This window comes from Filicampus tigris, chromosome 11 (genome assembly GCF_054856515.1).
Source record: "Filicampus tigris isolate MCC_2025a chromosome 11, RoL_Ftig_1.0, whole genome shotgun sequence".
In the NCBI taxonomy this organism is placed as follows: Eukaryota; Metazoa; Chordata; class Actinopteri; order Syngnathiformes; family Syngnathidae; genus Filicampus; species Filicampus tigris.
This window is the reverse complement of record NC_141227.1, coordinates 9,205,270-9,226,453: the sequence shown is the minus strand read 5'-3', so window position 1 is coordinate 9,226,453 and position 21,184 is coordinate 9,205,270. Positions and strand designations below refer to the sequence as shown.

Sequence of the window (21,184 nt, the reverse complement as noted above, 5' to 3'; positions counted from 1 at the left end):
AGTACTGCACTATGTAGAATGATGATGCAGCATGTAAAGGACACTTTTGCTGCATAATAACACACTGTCACAACTTCCACTTTACTCGCACTTCCAGGAGCTTGGTTTTGCCATAAAAAAGAAGTTGACCCACCATGTGCAAATGAATTCCTTGTTTTTCCTCTGAAACCACCTAACACCCCACTGCTATCTCTCTGTACGCTAGTTAATGTTTACACTGCAATCGATTTGGCTTCTGAGAGTCGCTAAACAACAAGTGATCATTACTACCGGCAAATCAGATGATGTGCTCACTCGGTACAAGATGACTATTTGGACCTTTCGCTAGAAAACACTACCGTGGGCCCGGAGGTGTCATGTTGTCAATCCACCTGTGAGTTATTCCTCATTGTCAACTGAACCTTGGTTCGCATTCCTTATTCTTTTTTGCTCGCTCTCTTTTCTACAACCCTCCCTCCTCCCCTTACCTAGATCTTTTCTATTTCTCTGCCTATTGGGTATTCTTCCTTTTTGCTACACACCACCCCCCCACGCCCCCCCAACCCTCAGGTTTATTGTCTAGCTACGAACACTTGGCCGCTCGTAGAAGAAGCAATTGCGCAAAACATCCAACCCAGCTCTGCATTTGAGAAGGGGCGTGAAACTTAAACAGCCCCCTCTCACCACTATGCTGTCTTTTGTCTGTACCCAGGTGTCAGAGGTCACCGACCCTGCAATTTCTCAGCCTATCATCTCCTATGACAGGACCATATGAAATGCCAGACTTGATTTTATGTGCTCTTTTCTTTTCTCATGCTGGCAAATTGAAGTTTATTAAAAAAGTCACATCAGCAAAACTCAAATTCACGATCAACAACTCCATTTTCCGTTTATTTTCAGGGCCAGGAGTTTCCGTATGATGAGATGATGAATGTGGTGGGTGGGTTTGGGGGGGTCTTCTGCTACTAGAGTTTGTCAATGCTGTAGCAATAGGGGTGGGGTGTTCAGTGTGAACATTAGGATTCTCAGGGATCGTCTTACAAGGTGTGTCTCCCTCCTTGACTTTCACTACTACAGTAATTACAAGCTGAGTTTTTTTTTTCCCCACAGTTTTTTTCACCACACTACTGATAAGTTTAATTACAACAAACGCTGACAGTTTTAAGGATTAAAGATGACAGTATATGTAGATTTTCAGCCTGGCAATATATCATCACATCATCACAATGCATCCGTTGTTTTCCAATGTACTGAACTATTTAGATTAAACCCTGTCAAGTGAGTTTTACAGAATCCGTATTAGATATAATTAGAATAAATCTGTATTGGATGTTGAAAAAAAATAATCTAACAAAACCACATTGATGGTGACATTTTGAGCTTCAGTATAATCGTTTCAAGATGATAGTTTCCTCTGAAATGTTACTTTTTTTAGTGTTGCTCTTTTTCTGGGAACTGAAGTGCTGATTATCTCCCCGTTTATTTTTGGCTTTATTGACAGTAATATGTTCTATTCCAAGTTTATTTGCTAGTTTGTCAATTCTAAAATAATAATTGCTGCTGGCATGTGGTCTTGCATCTTTGTGACTCAACGTCAAGGTTCCGTGTGTGGATCTCAGCTCAGACCTTTCTGTGTGGGGATTGCACGTTCACTCTGTACTTTTTGGGTTTTCTACGGCCACTGGAGCTTCATCCCACATTCCAAAAGCATGTTCCTCTAATTGAAGACTCAAAATTGCTTATAGGTGTGAATGTGTGCGAGTGTGAATGGTTATTTGTCTATAAGTAGTAGAAAATGAATGAATGAACGAATGAATGAATGATGTTCCAGTCCACAGCTGCTGTCTTTTCACGATTTTGCGACGCAAACTATATTTAGTCCAACTCACTTTGTTGAAATACGCTCTGTTGAAACATTTGTGCATGTTGGCCTCGTCCCATTTTTCCAGCGTGACATGATGATGATTGATGGAAACTTCACTAACAGGCTATCCAAACTGTTTTAAGCACTTTGAAACGAATTGGAGCATGGAGCTTGATTAATTCATTTGGACAGCGCATTTTTTTAAACGAGGACATCCATTAGTCACCACATGTTCAGACATATACGCTTGTTTGCTCAAAGAAGGATTCTATAGATATTCCCTGACATGTTTGAGGAGTTCAACCTTAATTTTTTTTTTAATATATATATGTCTAAATGACTTTGACAAAAGCTGTTTTGTCTTGAGGTGTATTCAGCTCTGCAGAACAGCATATCCAGGTGCATCCACTGTAACCTCCCTAGTTTACATGCCTGAGGACATTTTTAAAATTCATCCTACTTTGCACAATTCACAGCTTCAAACATTGCTGAGGGCAAGTGGGTGTTGGAAATAGAACCTGACAAATGCTGAGAGATGGGTTTTTTTGGGAGATGCCAGAGCTCAAGAGTATGATTAGGACTTGCAAGATGTGGGACATAGCAATGTGAATCTGTCAGTCTGAGCCGCTCAAGTGGGCATGCTGCAACCTGAAGCACTGCGTCGAAATAGTTGATCCTCTGTCAGGAAGCACAGGAAGACGTGCAAACATTAAGCATATACTCATAATGGAATGTTTGGTTAATCTAAATTTGGATTTCCAGAGCAGAGGAACTGTCATATGACCATGCACCTTGTCACCTCTTTTCCAAACTGCCATAAATCCATTTGGATTATTAGAAGAAAAATTACATTTATTTATCCCAATGTGGGATTCTCAATTTTTTTTTACAAATACTTGTTAAAAAAATAAAATAATGGTATTAAATCGATTCATTGGCTCAGACAAAACACGTTCAACAAAAGTATGTTGCATGTGCACAATAAAAGGTATGGCATTATTGATCTTTTTGAAATGTGGCTTTTATCTCATTTTAGAAAAGGTTTATATCATGTATAATAATTGTATTTATTGTTGTTGTATTATTCAGTCTATCACTGGATGTAGTACAGATGCAGCTTGTACCAAAAGGGTCAAAGGGCAGGGCCCTGGCGATGAGGTTACACCTCAGGAGACCGCTCAGCCCAAATTAGGCCGTAGATTGGCGTTCACGGTCAAAATAGTTAACCTCAGCTCACCTCACTATACCCTAAGAAAACATATGCTTTGCCTCAATACCTCAGCCTCATTTTTGCAAGGACAAAAGTCAGCAAATTCTCTTGGGTAAACATTTTCATAGAAGTGGTGTAAGTATCAGTATCATTTCAGTTGATCAGAACATTATCTTTTATTATTATTATTTGTTGCATCAATAACCTACTTGCTCTTATTTTCCTGCCACTAGGAAGACCATAATATCCAGAGGTACAAAGAAACAATAGACAGAGTTAAATGTGGCAGTGGGGCACTGAAAACAGCACACAGCCAAGGTCAAGTCTATAACTGCCGCCCTGCACAGTAATTTAGGTGCTGTGACCAGAGTTTCTGTCCAATAGCAACCAAGCAGAGTGAATTAGGGTGGGACAGTGGAGGTGTTGAGAGCGTTGGCGGTAATGACTTGTTGATGACATCAGAACATAGAGCAGAGTCTTTTCTTGGCTCCGGGGTTAAAGGTCAGACAACCCATTCGCTGACCTTGTGATTTATTCCCGGGGACCCCTCGATCTATAAACACAATGAGAGCTATGTATATGCGTGGAATGTGCGTGTCTCTGAGGTGACCACGTCAAAATGTCCCTAAAGTATACATAGTTTGTTTCCTCAAGCCTATTTAGTACTCATTTTGTCACAAATAGCAGACAGAAGAGGGAGTGTCTGACTACTATTGAGGATAGGCTGGTTCTGTTCACCTTTTAATGTTTAACCTGGCATCCTGTTGCTCCCAGGAAAGAAACTTCTGGGACCACTGTAGTCAGCACAAATGTCTAACCTCCCCCGTGTCCTTCCAACAATGGACAAGTTGGACCAATTGCCAAACTAGACCAATTTCTCCAAGTCATCTAATTTTGCTAGTCAGTGTTCCGTGTTGTGAGATATTATTTTGATAATTTATCATTTTTAAGTCCAGCATTATTTTTGGCAGCCATTTTAGCTTTAGCCTTAGCCATAGTCTTTAAAAAATAGGCACATTTTATGTGATCATTTTAGTCCAGTTTTAATCAACGAAAACTCAAAAAGGTTTTAGTCTAGTTTTAATCACATTTTTCTGTAATCAGTAATAATAAGTTATATTTATTTAATTATTTAATTATCGCCTTATATATGGAACAAGCAAAACACGGATTGCGTGCATACTTTAATTTGTTTATTTACAGTTTTATTTTCTTGCAGTACTGTCATATGTAGAGTCAGTGGATACATAAGAAGTTGTGTTTTCATACGAGTCGTTTTGTTTGTGTGTAACATTCTTGTAATCTCGCACTGAACCTCAAAAATTACCAATGTTAACATATGTATTGTAAGTCCCCATCAGCCCTTCATCAATCGATAGATTGCTATTTCAAAATTCCTGAACACAAAAATACGATACAATTGTGTCTTACCTTAAGTTCTCTATTTAATAAATTGATCTACAGTATGATTATGCAAAAAAAAAAAAGGGTGACCTCCCCGAATGCTATTGGTCATATTTGTGAAATTAAAGAAAATCAAACAGATACCGCTTTACCATGGCCGACGTCAAGATGTGAAGCTTTCTTGAACTTTTAGTTTGAGGAGAAAAATTTACCTGTATTGTCTTAGCACAAGATGAAAGATGAAGTCCTCACTTGCAAAGTATGAATCATACCCAGAATGAGTGACATGCTCTCAGACCTCCATGCGCTGAATAATGTGCTTTTGTGTGGTGTGTTTTTGTATAGTGTTAGTGTGCCATCGTCAAGAACCATCAGCACACTTTTACGCTCAATTTTTAGCTGAGTTGCAGGCATTCCAGCTATTTCAAACACTCTTCGGTACAGAGCTTGAAACGTGAGGAATGTGGAGGAATGGACCTACTCTTCCCTGCTATCCAAACCCTCTGATAGAAGAGAGGTGAGCCTGCCTTGCTTCCTGGATGATGTTAGGTCTACCACTGTGGCACAGAGGAAGACAAAATGCTCACTTGTGAAAAGTTTGCCTCTTGAGCTGAAGTCACAGGAATCACTAAGTAAAGTGTAGACCTCAGTCAATGTTGAGCTGTTTACAAAAGTGAAATAAATGCTGATGTGCAGTATTATGTCTGTATCTAAGTTTCTGGTCATTGGAAACAGGATGATGTAAGATACCATTTTTAATTCTGTGGTGGGAGAACAGGCCCACTGTGACACAAATTTGGCCAAATTGTTATTGGAAAATATGCCTCAAAGGACTGAAAAAAAACTTTGGAGGTCGGACTGTCAACATGTCGTACAATATGTCAGTACATTGTTTAAGACAAAGATCACTTGTTATCCAAGATAAGATAATGTTTATGTGTTGCTATTTACAGAAGCTAACATATTTTTACACTTAAATGTTAATATGTGGGATGCACGGTAAGCATCTGAAACAGGACTTCTCTTTGTATTATGCCCTCCTCATTACCGTAAGAAAATAAAGTTGTGGTATGAGAAAGAAGTTGCATATTTTTTTAGAATGAACGTTGTACATATTTTGAATTAAAGTTTGTTCACTTTCTTTCAATGTATTTATGTTGGATAAACACCAACCCTCCGCCCGCCCCAAAATATACAACTTAACATCGTAATATTGTGACTTAAATCTTGAAAGCATCCCACTTTTTTCTTAAAAATTAACAACCATTCTTCAGGGGGAAAAAACACTTTTCAATTCAACAATTGTCGTAAGATTAGAACTTTAATATTACGTTTTATTCTCTCTTTTTTGTGTAGACCTTATTGTTCTCCACTGTGGTTCAATTATACTGTATATTATTCCCACTTGCATAAAGTATATGGTTCCAATTAAATCTGAGGCGTGTGTCTACCTACCTTCTTGCTGCATTTCAATACCCCCCCCACCCCACACGCCCCCAACCCCCAGCCTCACACAACTTTGCACATTTCTTCCATATTTTGCCCACGATGTGACTCACTTGTGTTTGATGTTTTAATTATACAGTCGGTGATATATATTAGCAGTGCAAGGAGAGGCCTCTCTAGATTTGGTGTGGCACACGAAGCAACACATCGCTGCCATTCATGATTAGGCGCGGCACCCTCAAGGTGGACGAGTGCCTGCAAAGGACAAGTGTGCTTTGTGCTCTGTGAATATTTCTGTAAGGCCTCTCTACAGAAGGACATGTTTTGCTACTGGCCCATTTCACTGAATTGGAGTGGAATGTATACATGAAGAACTGCAGTAAAAGACATTACACTGGTTGATTGGCTCAAACAGAGGCGCCTCCACAATCCTAACCTGTGATTTGTGTCAAACACAGCGCTCATGATTGCCCCAAAATGGTGGCATTTTGCTCCTAAAATGTAAGACCAGGCAAGTAATTTTTTCATCTTCTCGCACCTGTGTGACCAATAAATTAGCAGATTTAAAAAAAAAAAAAAAAAAATACTATTCTTGAATAGTCATGTCATTTTCATTTTTTATGTTTTTGTTGCTGATGAACTTCTGCTCCACACTTCAGCCTATTAACAGTAATATAGTGAAAATTAGTGGAGTGAATATTATTTGACTTCCATTATATGCCCCTAAATGTTCTACTTGCGCCCCTAAAATTTTGGGTTAGGGGCATTTGTGCACCTAGTAAAAAAAGTTACACTGTAACCCTGAAACAACTTTGTACGATCTAATATCGTCATATCGCCCACCCCTAACCCAAACATATTTTTTCAAGAATATGTTCTATGCAAGTCCGCTAGTTGAAACAAGGCATTCTGATAAATATTGCGTTTGAGGAATAAAAATTAATCCACCCGTTTTTACCCATCTCCGGGGGCGGCCATTTTGTGACTTTTTCCGCGGCTGACCTGTTTTCTGCATCTGAGCCGTGATTGGTCGTTACCTGACCCCTGAGCAGTTGTGATGTCATTTTCAGTCGACAGAAGTGACAAAATGTCCGCCCCCTGAGATGGCTAGAAAGGGATGGAATTTTCTTCTTAACTCATATTCCATAAATGCAATATTAATCAGAATGCCGTGTTTCAACTAGTGGGCCTGCTGGGAACATATCCTTGAAAAAATGTGTTTGAGTTGATTACCACTTTAAGCAGCATAAAAAAATGGATGGATACATACAGTAGTTTGGAAAGCCGTGAGGTCAGAACAACTGTCTGAGGAGCTCAGAGACAAGCTTGTGGTGATCCTACAAAGTAATAGCTTCTGCTTTTAATGTTCCCAAGAGCACAGCGGCCTCAATAATTCTTAAATGGCAGAGGTTTGGCGCAACCAGGACTCCTCCTAGAGTTGGAGCCTATCCCAGTGTAATAGATGGACTACACCCTGGACTGGTCGCAAGTTAGTTGCAGGGTGAATGTGAACACATCTGAGTGGGAATAGACTGCACACCAGCTGCATGAAAAAAAAAAGTGAACAACTACACTACTACTGGTAATTTCTCAGAACTGAACTATTGCCTCAATTGTAATGACGTCATGGCTAGGTTTCTAATCTGATTTGCGCCGTCAGTTTTGAAGCCTGAATAAGGTCTAAAATCCTGTTATTGCTTTCCCATTGAAGGGGGAGAGAGGGGGCTGAACACTTACTGAATGCACTTTTCTACAACAGCAGGCTTAATGCCCCAAGTAAGTTATTATCATTGGCTCAACAAGAATAGAGGGTTAAGGGGAAGAAATTAGCTGGTCCAAGGACAAAGGCAAGCTAGTTGTTGATTAGCTCACTCCAACAGCATCTTTAATGCGTGTAGCTGCAGGAGGGAAGCTTCAGAAGCACAGCGAGGCCTTAACAGTAAGAACAAAGAGTCTCAGCGTTGAGGATATGTTTACATGCAAGCTTCCATCGAAAGTTCATAAGAACAATTTGAGGGAATCAATGTGTTGCTTTCAGATGCTGCTAAGATTGCATTGCCACGTTCTTTCCCTTTCACTGCCTTTCATTGTTTCAAACAGAGGACCAGCAGGACTAAGGAAGCGAGAGGTCCATATAAAACATTATACAAGAACATGAATGCCATGTTGATGGATACCACGGTGCCGGGCATTGACTCCATGTAGTTTGCAGTGAAAAGCTCTTGAGACTCTGATTTCCCGACCCGAAAGTGAGATGCCAAGCAGTGGAGAATAATTTGGAAAGAGGAAATAAATGATGTAATAGAAAAAAACAGTGTAGGCCTTAAGTCAATAAAACCCTCCCTCCCTAAATCCAAATTCTACTTTAGTTCAGATCACATCTACATTCTGATGGCTTTTCTGGTAGAGGCAGAGATGGAGGAGGAGGAGTGCTAACTTACTCCTGTACTTCATAATATATATAATACACAAGAGAAATTTCTCTTAAAAAAGTGGGCACAAACAGCGGAATCCAGACCAAAATAATAATAATTTAAAAAAAAATCTGTAAGGATTAGCGTTTTCCAGCCTAATCATGTGCTGTAGGTCTTTCCAAAGCCTTTTAAGAACTGAATCAGCCCAGTAGACAGCTTGAATCAACAGGGATGAGCCACTCACGCTCATGTGGACACCACGGGAAAGTTGATAAATATATCCATCCATCCACCTATTTTCCTTTTCAGGGTTGCGGCAGTGTGCTTGACACCTATCCCACCTGTGGTTATAAATACATATTCCAAAGTCTGTCTCAGGGCATTGAAAATATAACATGCATCTTTCATTAGAGGGGAAGTCAACCCAACCATATTTTTTTCAAGAATATGTTCTATGCAAGACCACTGGTTGAAACAAGGCATTCTGATAAATATTGCGTGTGTGGAATAAGAGTTAATCCACCCGCTTTTAGCTAGCTCTGGGGGCGGCCATTTTGTCACTTCTTTCAACTGAAAAGGACATCACAACTGCTCAGGGCTCAGGTAATGACCAATCACGACTGACCTGTTTTCTGAAGCTGAGCTTCAGAAAGGCTCAGTTTTGACAAGTGGAGGCTCATAGAACATAATTTTGAAATTATTTTCGGGGGTTGACTTCCTCCTTTAAAATTGCAGATAAGTAGCTATGAAGCATATTAGTGATGCTTTACGTTGCTCTGAATTGGCAAGTTGCCAATTTACCAGTATTTATCACGATCATCCTTTTTGTTATATGGTAACTCACCGATAGCCTCTTGTTTGTTATCGGCTTGATTCCATTTTAATGTGTTTCCCAATGATTGTGAGGCCATAAAACAAACTTACTCATCTGATTGTCACTGGTTCAACTGGGAGTGGCTTTGAGGAGACTTCATAATAATAAATATTGGTTTTAGAGGGCCCCGAAATCAAATCTTGCTTAGGGTCCCATAGAGGCGTGGGCCAGTTCTGGCCTTGGCTCAAAAAAGGATGGGAAACATCGTTGTAGTCCGTTGTAGAGTGTGAGGTGTCGCGCCTTGGACACTAGAGGACGCCCCAACTGCGGAGCGCGTCTCCCGCTTTCAAGCGAGTTGAACACGGTCACACACGCTTGGATGCTTGGATGGGCGGAGGGAGGCGAGGCCCAAAAGCACTGCGGCCAGGAAGCAGCTCGTGTTACAGCGAGAGGGGGAGAGTTGAGGGAGGGAGGAGGGAGGAGAGTAGTGTGTGGAGACGTAAGGAGGAGGAATAGCTAGTAAACCTGACAAAGCGTCTGCGTAAAACACTGCGAGGCGTGTTGGCGAAGAGAAGAGGACACACGCTGATGGATTTTAACACATTTTGCATCGGACATCTGTATTATTGTACCCCCTAATCCCACATCCACCCTCGCACTGACTTTCTTTTGAGTTGACAAGTGCACAGCTGGATTGTTGTTGCACCCTGGAAGAAGAAACTTGGCGACGAGCAGGAAAGTTTCGGGGCTACTTGACTGTGTCTTTTTTTTAACCCCACTTCCACGGATAAAACGCGTAAAAGTGGGATTTTTCTGCATGGCAGCGGACTACTCTGCGAGACAGTCTTGGAATATATTCTGCGATTTGATCTGAGAGTGGATTAGTGAACGGCAGACAGATTTTCTTTTCGGAGAGTTGAGGAGTTGGGAGACATTCCTCCGTCTGGATTGAGCCCATGTTCTGTCCTCCCTTATCCGTGCATGCCAAAACAACTCCACGATTTTACTCCACTCTGGTAAGTGTTTCTTCTGTTTATGACCCAACTCAGCAGGAAAAAGTTTACATGAACTTTCCCCCGTCTCGCTGTATTAATGTAGAAACCGTTTTAAATTTTAGGAATCAAGATACGTGTACAATTCCAGGCCAAAATACACATAAACATCACTTTAGAATATGCACAACACGTATTGTCAACTGTGCATGCGTGAGACCAAACTGTTGAACTTCACTGAAAGAATGTAAGAATGTATTTTCTTCCCAGTAAAAATGGACCCTTGTTTGTTTTTAGAAGGCAAAGAACTATACAGCACCTTGCATCATCACTTTAGAGCCCATTAACGTGGGTCTTGGTTATTTATCACTACGCTTAATTTTCTACATCGCCTTTATAGTGCCAATTATCCCGTGACCGCAGTTGTTTTTTCCACCACTTTGGTGCCGGGCCCCCTAAATCACCGAGCAGCTCCAAATGACCCCCCATTGAGGAAAAGCCAACTGATTTGAATGTCAATAGGAATTCAATCAGCGCCAAGAAATTTCATTCAAAGTCTGCTTTAAATGAAGAAGGCGCTCACGTTTGGAGCAAAGCAATACCATTAAACACCATTTTTTAGTCAAATCTTGCTTTTCTATTATTAAATTGTGTTATTTTGTACATTTAAAAAATCTTTTTTCGTTTTATTAAAGTGATATGTGGTAAGATCATTTTTTATTAGTGTAGTAACTTACATTTAATAGTAATTGTTACGTCATTGTGACATTAATTGCAATGCTCATTAAGACAAACAATATGTCCAATCAATGTTAGGCTCTCTATGTGAAGCTCAGGGAGGCGCGAGTCACTTGAATATAGAGAGACATTTAAGAACTGATGTCTGCTTTTATCCCGCTGTCATATGCGCCAAAGTTTTCAATAATATGTGTGAATTTTACGGTTGATTTGCATAATCGAGTGAGGGAAATGCACCAAAAGGCAGTGGCGCGCAACAGGTTTGGCGCATCCTCTGAGCACAGGAATCAGCTACAGTGTGGTGTCGGCTTATAGACTTTCTAAACAGATTTGATTGTGCAGATTAAGAGAAAAATGAGGTTTGGATCTGAAATGCACCAATCAAACTACAGTATTTTGATACTACTGACTATCTGCGGAATTTGAATTTGGCGAAGCTCATTTTCCTGCATTATCCAAGCAGAACTGACATTAACTGCTGACTGCTTCCTCACATCTTCAGCATCAGCTTGTTTGACAGCATTGTTAAAGCCTTCCACTGTTGATATGTCTCCCTTCGTCCTCAAGTCAGATGATCTAGTGAAAAACGTTGTAAGAGGAGTACTGATTCCCCAAGTAACCATTGTCTTATTGCACTCTCAGCCCAGGTGATCGGGTGAATTCCATTGCCTGACAGTCCGACCCGGCAGCAGTTGATGGTTGGGCGGTCCCCCTCAGATGGGATCAGTGTCCAGGGGGCGGCGGAGAAGGGGGGTATGGGGAGCGCTGGCCCCCTCTAACGGGATGGCCTCGTGGGCCTGGCTGCTGGCTGCCGTCCTGCTGTCCCTGTTGAGTGTCAGCGTGGCCCGGCCACCCCTGACCGCCACCAAGGAAGAGGAGGTCACTCTGGAACCTGAAGGTGAGCAGCCAGAGCGGCTCGGGAGAGATGGGTAGAGTCTGGTCACAAGTTTGGAACCTTTTGTTGGGCTATTTTTTATAAAGCAAATGTACATGAGTTGTGGAATGTGCAGTTCACATTGAGTCTATGTAAAATTTAAAAAGAAATACAGATAGTATGTTGAAAAGGGCCACCAAACATTGCCGCAAAGACCCCTGTTTTGTCATCTGTTGCTGATGTCTGCTGCAGTTGTGCGTGAGTGTGAAATGCCGGTTGGTGGGATCGGGTAGGGTGGGACGCTGTTTATGCTGGCAGCACTCTCATGCTTGCCTGGAATTAAGTGAGATGGAAAGGGAAAAACTAGGAATGGTACCATATGCTCACCCTGTTGGTAGTGAACAACTTTAACATGTAGCATTTTATGCTATTGTTTTTTCCTAAAAACATCTATCTAAAACGAATTATACCATTTTTTTTTTGCTGTAGTGACAGGTGTTGATTCTGCAAGGAATTTTACAGATTAAGCACATTTGGTCAAACTGTTTAAAATATGATGTCAATTTTGTTACAGATTCCTTATTTTTTCCTTATATTTCAATAACTAATGCAGTCATCGTATGAATGGAAAACGCATGCAATCCAGGAGTTGATGGAGGCCTACTGTTTACTTTGGATCCAATTGTTCAACCTTGGTAGTTATCTTGGCATTCTGTTCCTGCTTTTAATTGGGGACTTCTCCATGGTTTTGTCTGCTCAGGTGTTTATTTTTATTTCTGTGCTAAATAAGATCCCAAAGTCTTTTGTTATACTGCCTTAATCGGCATGCTAATTGTTTGTTTGGCAAACAACAAAACACACACACACACACACGCACCCCCCCACACACAGACTATTCATCCTACAACTTCTCTTGCCCTTTACTTTAGAGGTCAAGAATGATTGTTTGTTGTGTTGATGAGAGGCAGTCTTGCTTTGCCGTAGCTCAGGAGAAGAACGGAGGGACAACGAGGGGTTCTCCAACCCTTCAGGTGTCTTCTACGAGGTTTTGTGCACATTTGACTCATTCTTTAAATGAGATTTCATTGAGTTGGAGCGCGCAGAAGTCACGTGACTGCAGATTCGGAGGCCCTCAGTCACGCAGAACGTGGTCCAAATGCACCGTCTTTTCCGTCCTGCGCAGACTGGCGTCACCTGGAGGGCGTACGTTTCAGGGAGTCAGCGTGGCTGCTGATCCCACCCTCTCTCTCCGAATAACACTTCCCTACGGAGATGTTTGGGATTCCCTCCAGCCCCCTCTGCCCTGCAGCCACGTTACGTGTGCGCGTCGGAGTAAAATAGCTTTAGATGGGTGAGATTGCGTATCAGTGTAGCCTCAGTAGAGCTCATGTGGCCCTGCGAGTTTTTCTACCTGCAACATTTGTAGCCAAGCCAGTGTGGTGGCTAAGGCCCCACACAACAGAGCCTTTGTTGTCACTGAAGCCGCAGCGGTATCTGTGGGAGCACGTTTACCTTGTCCAGGCGCACTCCGTTTGCACTCTGACAATGGCACCAAACACAATCCTTTACATACAGTAGGTTTTTTTCTTTAGTTCACAGGCCTTGCCTTTGCATATGTAGAATAAAAGTGGCACACTGGAAGACGGCCCGAAAGCGAGTGCAGCTGACAAAAGTCAGTTCATGACTTCGCCCTTGTCCTGCTTTCCCTGCCAAACTTTGTTCTTTAAAAAAACATTCTGTGCAGCGTGGAGACCAACTTCTCCAAATAGTTGAGTGGTTAGATAATTAGAGACGGCAAAGTTGAGTCTTTCATGTTGAGACTGACACAACTAAGATTTAGAAGTTTTTCGGAAGAGACAGGCTTTATTTCTTTCTTGTTGACTGCGTGAATGTTTTAGTTGTGGTAGACATATCTTTGTTTCATTCCACAATGCTTGTAAAACAAAACAAGAAAATGCATGTACGCTGTAAGCGGTCATGGTCATGGTGGTCAAGTGTGTGAGAAGATGCACTGAGGACTGTGCGTTTATTGCCATTTTGTAACGCCGTGCTATCTCATAATGGCAGGAGAGCAGCTGTAAAAGTATAAAAGTGTCAGTTGGCTAGCTAATGACGGAGAATGTGTGTGTTTGAGAGGGGGAGGGTTATGTTGTTGACAATAGACCTGAACTCCAAACTAACACCTTAAGTGTCGCTGGTCCACAGCGGGAGGCAGAGGTGATGATGGAGGAAAACAGTCATAGATTACTGCAGTACATTATACCAGTGTAAATGACTAGTTAAGAGAGTCTGCTTTTAACACATAGGTGACAGTTTTCCCCTGATTTTAAACCTCTCAAATTAGTCATGTGGATGATTATTCATCACCTCGTAGCCTTTGGAGCACCGGAAATATTTAATGCATCGAAGATAAACTGAACACACACCAAAAAATATTTTTTTCTGCAAGAAAAGCAAAACGTGTTCCCTCATTTCTCAGTCGATGATGGTGAGTGTGCGTTAAAGTCAGACAATTTGATGTAGATCAAAATAAGTAGTTTGGCAATGGTGGATGTTTGAGCTCGGGTATTTGTGTCATGACTGGAATGTAGAATTTTGCAGGTGTAGTTGTTAGATGGCAAGCTTGACGAGTGGTCAACACGTTTGCTTCACAGCTCTGAGGTTGAGGGATTGAATCTGGTCTTTGGGTTTCGTGTTGCGTTTGCATGTTCTCGCAGTGCTTGCGTGGCTATTCCAGCTTCCTGCCATCCTCCAAAAACATGCGTGTTCGATTCATTGAAAATTCTCGTGCCTCGTGCCAGAAGTCAGCGGGACTAGGCCCCAACACACCCATGACCCTAATGAGGATGAGCTGTATAGAAAATGGATGGGTGGTGGTGTAGCTCTCTTGTTGTGGCCGGTGAGTGTACATAATATCATCCTTCACCATTATCTGAAAGCACTGTGTTATAGAAGGAAAGACATCTTTAGTCTGAGCATCTTAGCCTATAAAGCGATAAGAAGTAGCCAGAGTTAAAAGGGTCGGGTGGGCTTCAGGGAAAACCTTGATTGCGAATGCTTAGCAGGGGGTCAGGCAAAATGAAGGGGCTGTTGCCATGGATGTTAGCTGGGGACCGGTTCACGGAGCCTCTCCTTTGTCATAGCATAAAAAGCAAAGAAGGGATTTGAATGTGAAAGGAGGAAAAAAGAGAAAGAAAAGGGGGATAGACAAGAAAGGAGAGAAAGGTCCGGGGATTTTCTACGTGAGCAGGATGCAAAGGGATGAGGGAGGAAAAAGGAGGGATAAGAGGAGTTGCAGAGATAATTTAATTCAGTAATGTGTGTGTGTCCGTGTGGGTTCTGGGATGAGATGGCAAGTCATTACACTTTGTCAGAGACAGAACAGATAGAACAGTAGACTTTCCGCTGCATAAGCCTTCCTGCAAAAGTGGCACTCTACACACTTTTGGGGAAGAGAAGATTGCTATTTGACATTTTGCTACTTTCCACATCACTGCTCAGTCTTGGCCGATGAGATGAGCAGACCGAAAGAAGAGAGGGCAGGTAGCATGGCGTAGACGTTTTTAAAATTACTCTTGCCTTCAGACACAATTTTGCCATCTAGATTGGAGTGGACCACTTTAATCTATCTCATGTGAAACACATGGAATCACCGTCAGAAAAGAAATGCAGATGTTTTTTCAGCAGAAGGACCGACAGTGATGATGAAGCTGATTGATATTGAGCAAAAGTGTGAGTGTGTGTGTGTGTTTGTAATGGAGAAGAGCGAGATTTCCCGCCCCCTCCTGTGGTGAAGAGGGGGGGATGGAGCTTTGCAGAGATGAAAAATCTGTCATTTCAACTCTTCAACCCAGCATGCGTCCCTCTACTTGTGTGTGTGTGTGTGTTTGCGTCAGTTTGCATGACAGATGCCTTTGTTATTATTAACCTTGTACCCATGTTTTTTTAATCCCCTCCTTTAAGGCTCCTTGTGGTTCCTGATGCATTCTCAGTATGTTTAAGTGTGCTCACATGTGACACAGGTTCCCATGACCAGTCAGGCATGCTGGAGGTGTCAACAGGGTCAGGTCAGCCGGGTCAGGGGTGAGAGCGTGGATGGGGGTGTTTGGAACGGGGGAAGGAGAGGCCAAAACGGAAAGCGAGGCGAAAGAGAGAAATGGGGAGGCAGTGTGAGCTGGAGATGATGGAGCCAGCAGAGATAAAACAAGTAATGAGGGCAGAACTAACACGTCAATGCTTTCTTTAATTAATCACACCATTTGGAAGCTCACCTCTCCCTCTTGTTTATGTTTATGTAACACAATCTGTTCCTGGATAGTCATTATCTCATATTTATTTGGCGTTGGAAAAAAATAAATCCCATGGGAAATAATGGAAAGAGAAACAGTCCATTCCTGGGTCAAACTGTTAACATCATCAGACTTTTATGAAGCTAAATGACTAAACAAAAAAGCTTTTGACCACTATTAACTGTCAGGCAAGTGTAAAGTGAACTGCTGTTCATTTCATATGAAGATGTTATTTGCTACTCAGTAAAAGAAGCTAACCTTGGTTTTAAAGTGGAAGTCAACCCCAAAAATGTCTTTACAATAATATGTTCTATGCGCCTCCACTAGTCTAAACACGGCATATTGCATTTGTGGGATACGAGTTAAGCAGTAAAAAAATGTAAAAAAAACCCCACCCCTTTTTGGTCATATCTGGGGGCGGCCATGTTGTCATTTTCAGTTGACGGCAAGTGGCAAAATGGCCGCCCCCAGAGATGGACAAAAAGGGGTGGATTTTACTGCTTAACTCATATCCCACAAATGCGATATTAATCAGAATGCCGTGCTTAGACTTGAGGCGCATAGAACATATTATTGTAAAGAAAGTTTGGGGTTGACTTCCCCTTTAACTTTGATAACAAAATGATGACACATACTCGCATAGTGAAGCAGGAATCCTGAATGTGAGTGGATTTCAGTGTCTACACTTCCCAAGTTCTTCTTGCAACACCCCTTGCTTGGGTTCGTCTATCTTTTGAAATAAATGTGGCAAATAAATCCACAAAATGACATGTAATGTGATTTAGTTGTAGAGCTATGTGATTACCCAGTTATCTTCCGCTGTGCATTCATACTGTGGACCATCTCGGGACCTTCTTTGTGTTTGTTATGACCATTGTATAGTATCTTAGCATCCAGGTGTTATGTTTCTATGCCAGGTAGGAGTGTCTTGGCAGTTTCAATAGCTCCTACCTAAAAATTAAACACAAAGCTCAAAAGACCTGCAGGATGGAAGCATCACGCCATAAAACGTGGCGGGGATAGATTCCAATATTCAGCACAAGACTTCTTCCCTCTTATCAGACCACACAAGCAGCTGAGGGTGGTGAAGGAAGGGTTAATTATTTCCGAACTGAAGGAAAGAGAAAAAAAGACAAAGCAGGAACTGTACCTGTGTGTGTTTACTTGCCCAAGGGGAACGTTTAGAGGCATACGCACATGCCGCGGCTGCTGGCTCGCAGCAGAATTTCCTTTCCTGTTGAGGCTAGAGTGTGTATACTCTACACTTAACACACACATACACATCCACACAGCAGGACATCATATGGGTGCAACGTGGTTGAAAGATGTGTTTGTTAAGGCACAGGAAAGGTGGGGAGTGCCACAACCTCTGTAATTATACGCATCAACCCGAAGCCAATTGCTCGAAATATCCATTCAGCACCAATGTATACCATTACTACCTTTTTCCATTTTCCCGCCGCTTTCCCTGTGGAGTTCTGGACATTTTTGTGCTGCAATAAAGAGCAAAACTTGGATTGTTTGTCAGGTGTAAAGGGTTTCGAACAATGCAGCTGGCTGTATTTGACAGTGTTGAATGTTCACTCTTCTGTAGGAATGCAGTCTCAGCTTTGAGTTATTGAAGATTCACCTGGTCCCATAACAGCCATCCTAGTCTTTTAGGGACACGGTGTACACACAGGCATTCACTGGCAGATTTAGATTTAGGATCTCTGCTCTATTTGCAGTGCACCAGTGTTTCGATCCTCATACTCAGTCAGGTGATTTTGCGCAGGGGTTGTAGATCTTCGATGGACATTTCACAAATGAGAATATTGAAGCCGGAAATGGAAAACAGAAGTGTCGGGTCACTGCCAGGTAGGGGGGGTTAAAAGTTAAGTCACAAGACAGAAACAGAGAAAAGTTTCCACCAAACTGAAACACAGAACACCGGCTTGTTTTCTCTTCTGTCCCTACTCCCGACAACTTCCATCTTAAGACATGTTTGACTGTTGTTTTACTCAGGTACGCAATCCGGAGTTGTATTCACTTTTTTTAGACTGCAGTGTATCAGCTACACATACTGGTACTCACTTTCTCTCTCACGCACACACATACAGTATGTTTACTGCTTGGTATCTAAATTAAGGGTGGTAATGGTTGGGGGCTTTCTCTCAACACAGCCATGTTGAATTCTCACGTGCTAACGATTCTTTGGTCGATTTTTAATCAGACCATTTTTACACAATGCAGTGGCTTTTGCATGCTTCCATCAATAAAAATCCATTCATAGTGTGCACTTGTTTTTGTGACCGCTGGTATTTTCTGAGGGCTCGGTTTCAAATGACTCACTGGGAATACATGTTGGTGATGTTTACAAAAAAAATGCCTCCTCTATTTTTCTTTAATTGAATTGCATCCCGTTGGTGGTGTTGTGGTGTTTTTGTTTCTTACACTGTGGCTTGTTTCCTCCTCTCTTTCCAACCTCCTGTGCATCCTTTTCATCCACTCCATCTCCCCCATTCTTCTCCTCCTCCATCCCCATTCGCTCTGCAGACGCATCCAAAAAATTCCAAATTTCTAAGCCCACGGTGTGCTCTGTGCACCCGGGGGAGGTGTTGAAGCTGAGCTGCCCTCTGCCGGCAACGGGGACCATCACCTGGACCAAAGATGGCAGCTCTCTGGGCACCAACAACCGCACACTGATAGAGCAGGAGGTGCTGCAGATCCGTGATGCCACACCCAAGGATTCGGGGCTGTATGCCTGCACCAGTGTGGGCAAAGACACGGTCTGCTTCATAGTCAATGTTACAGGTGAGTCAGGGACCAGGCAGAACAGGGTAGGACAGCACAGGACAGGGTGAGTTTACACACTTTGGGCACTATTAATGTAAATGGAATAAATCCTATGGGGTGCGCGGTGTAACCCCTTGCTGGAGGCAGGTTAGACCCGGTGTTGGTAATTTTGCAGACTAGCATAGCCCGGCGAATCGGAGAGCGGGAGGTCTGCATCGCTGTAGGAATCATCACAGCCGATTTCAATCATGGCTCGTCAAAGTGGCTCCTCTCTTTCTCTTTAAATGCGGTACGCTAGTTCGACACGGAATGTCATGTCATGTCATGTCATCTTCCAAACCGCTTATCCTATACAGGGTCGCGGGGAGTTGCTGGAGCCTATCCCAGCCGTCAATGGGCGAAGGCAGACTACACCCCGAACTGGTCGCCAGCCAGTCGCAGGGCACACATAGACACTGTCACTGAGCGGGAATCGATCCCACGCTGCCCGCACACAACTCAGGCGTGTGTACCACTACACTATCAGCGGACCACGGAATGCATAAATGTTTTTTTTTTAAACACCTTTGTGTCAAAACGGCTGCACCATGAATTTTGTAGTGTCCCTATCAAAAAATATAGTAATGATGATCGTAGGAACAGGAGTAGTAGTTTTAATAGTAGTAATAATAATACAAATAACACATTAATTGACTTTATTTCTACAATGATGCCGAGGGTGCGCTTTTCACGTCTTTGTGAATGAAATTTATGATATCCACCACACATCTGCAGCGCTTGGAATCTGATAGAATTCACCAAACTCATGTTAGACCAGTGGTCTACCCAGAACTGCCATTTAGACATGATCTGAGCAGGCATAGGTTTAGACGGACTTTCTCCCACCAAACTGTCAACTCTGCCAGGCGCATCACCAACGACACACCCTGTGCTGCGCCGGTACGCTCATCTTGGCAAGGATCAGTTTGCCAAATTGGCAAGCCTTGAGCTGGCATGAAAATCAGCAACCACTAACATTAGCGCCCTGACACAGATGCGCTGATTATAGAAATAGAGCTTTCAAGCTTGAATCCAAAATGTGGCAAAGAAGAGGAGAGGATTTGGTCTGGGAGTTTGGGTGGCACTGACATTCAACAGAAACTTTCTGTATTTTCACAAAAGTTATCAGATATCAAATTACATTTCCCACTGAAATATGTTCCTTGTGAGTTGGCTGCTTACATTATGGCAGTGATCGCCAACTGAACAAAAATAGACTCTTGATCATTAGAGCCTGGAAGAAGTTTTATTTGGAAAATCAGGTGCAGCCGCCTGTGCCTCTGTACAAAAAAGAAAACCCTTCACGCTAGCAAAAATGGGTATGAAAAAAAAAAAAAGCAAATCTGTGGAGAACTTTGGAAGGGTGCAAAAGTCTAAATGATGAGGTAGAAGGAGAAGAGCACCCCCCCCCCTCCCAAAAAGGTGCATTTAAGAGAGCATATCAGTAGTCCTACTTAAAATATGCATTCATCACTAGCGGTAATTGTCATACACCCATCCCGCTCTGTGTAATATGCAAATGAGGCAATGAAGCCTTGAACACTGCGCTGTAAAGACCAAACACGCAGCATTAAAAGAAAAGCACGGATTAAAACCAAGGCAGAATGCCCGAAGATTGCATTTAAAAAAAAAAACACCGAATTCCTTGCTTCTTTTTCCAGCAACCTATCGTTGTGAAGCGGGATATACTGAAATGATGGCGAGCAAAACAAAATTATGGAGTGGTCTAGTTGAGAGGACATAAGTAACACTTTGCGTCTCAAGTGCAGGGTTCCCACTACAAGAACTGCATTTATCATAACAGTGAGCTGTAGAGTTGTTTTTATTTGTTTCAATGCTGGTCCATCAAACTATGCCCCTGCATGAAACTCGTCCGTGGCCCAAAACAGGTTAGGCACCGCTGCCTTATGGTGCATGGCCTGAGAAAGGGGGTCAGTAACCCTAGTTACTCTGTGCAGATGCCATCTCGTCGGGGGATGATGAGGACGATACAGAGCGAGCAGAAGACACGGGGGCGGACGGAAAACAGCTAAGTGAGTATGGGAGGGATTAACAGGATTACTCGTTGCGCTTAGATGGAAATTTCTTTGAACGGTTGGTTTTACTTGATGTGGTTGATTTGTTTGATTTGATTCCATGATGTTTGTGAATATTTTTCTTTTGGCAAAAGCTCTATTAAAAAATTCAATTTGTAGAAATAGGCACGTAGTTGTAGTCCGGCTCTGTACCTCCCGATAAAATGTGTAGTATTGTATCCAAAAGGTATGATTGTTGGACTCCTAATACTCATACACAGAGATGGGCATTTTACAAAATTTTGCTCGTCCGCCATTCGTCATCCGTCAG

General features: G+C 42.4%; 1 protein-coding gene across 7 annotated transcripts in view; it reads left to right on the top strand.

The window, feature by feature from the left end:
• The first annotated feature begins 285 nt into the window (after nucleotides 1–285).
• Nucleotides 286–21,184, top strand: part of fgfr2 (fibroblast growth factor receptor 2) — a 47,542-nt gene continuing 26,643 nt past the window's right edge. For 4 of the 7 annotated variants that reach the window (XM_086044523.1, XM_086044521.1, XM_086044525.1 and 1 more), the window contains exons 1-4: nucleotides 9,615–10,147; nucleotides 11,504–11,759; nucleotides 18,560–18,817; nucleotides 20,797–20,871. In XM_086044523.1, coding sequence (XP_085900649.1) covers nucleotides 11,579–11,759; nucleotides 18,560–18,817; nucleotides 20,797–20,871 — 514 coding nt within the window. In that variant the 5' untranslated portion in view covers nucleotides 9,615–10,147; nucleotides 11,504–11,578. Of the gene's footprint in view, nucleotides 374–9,614; nucleotides 10,148–11,503; nucleotides 11,760–18,559; nucleotides 18,818–20,796; nucleotides 20,872–21,184 lie in introns of those variants that run through there. The other 3 variants (XM_086044522.1, XM_086044526.1, XM_086044527.1) reach the window with 3 other exon arrangements.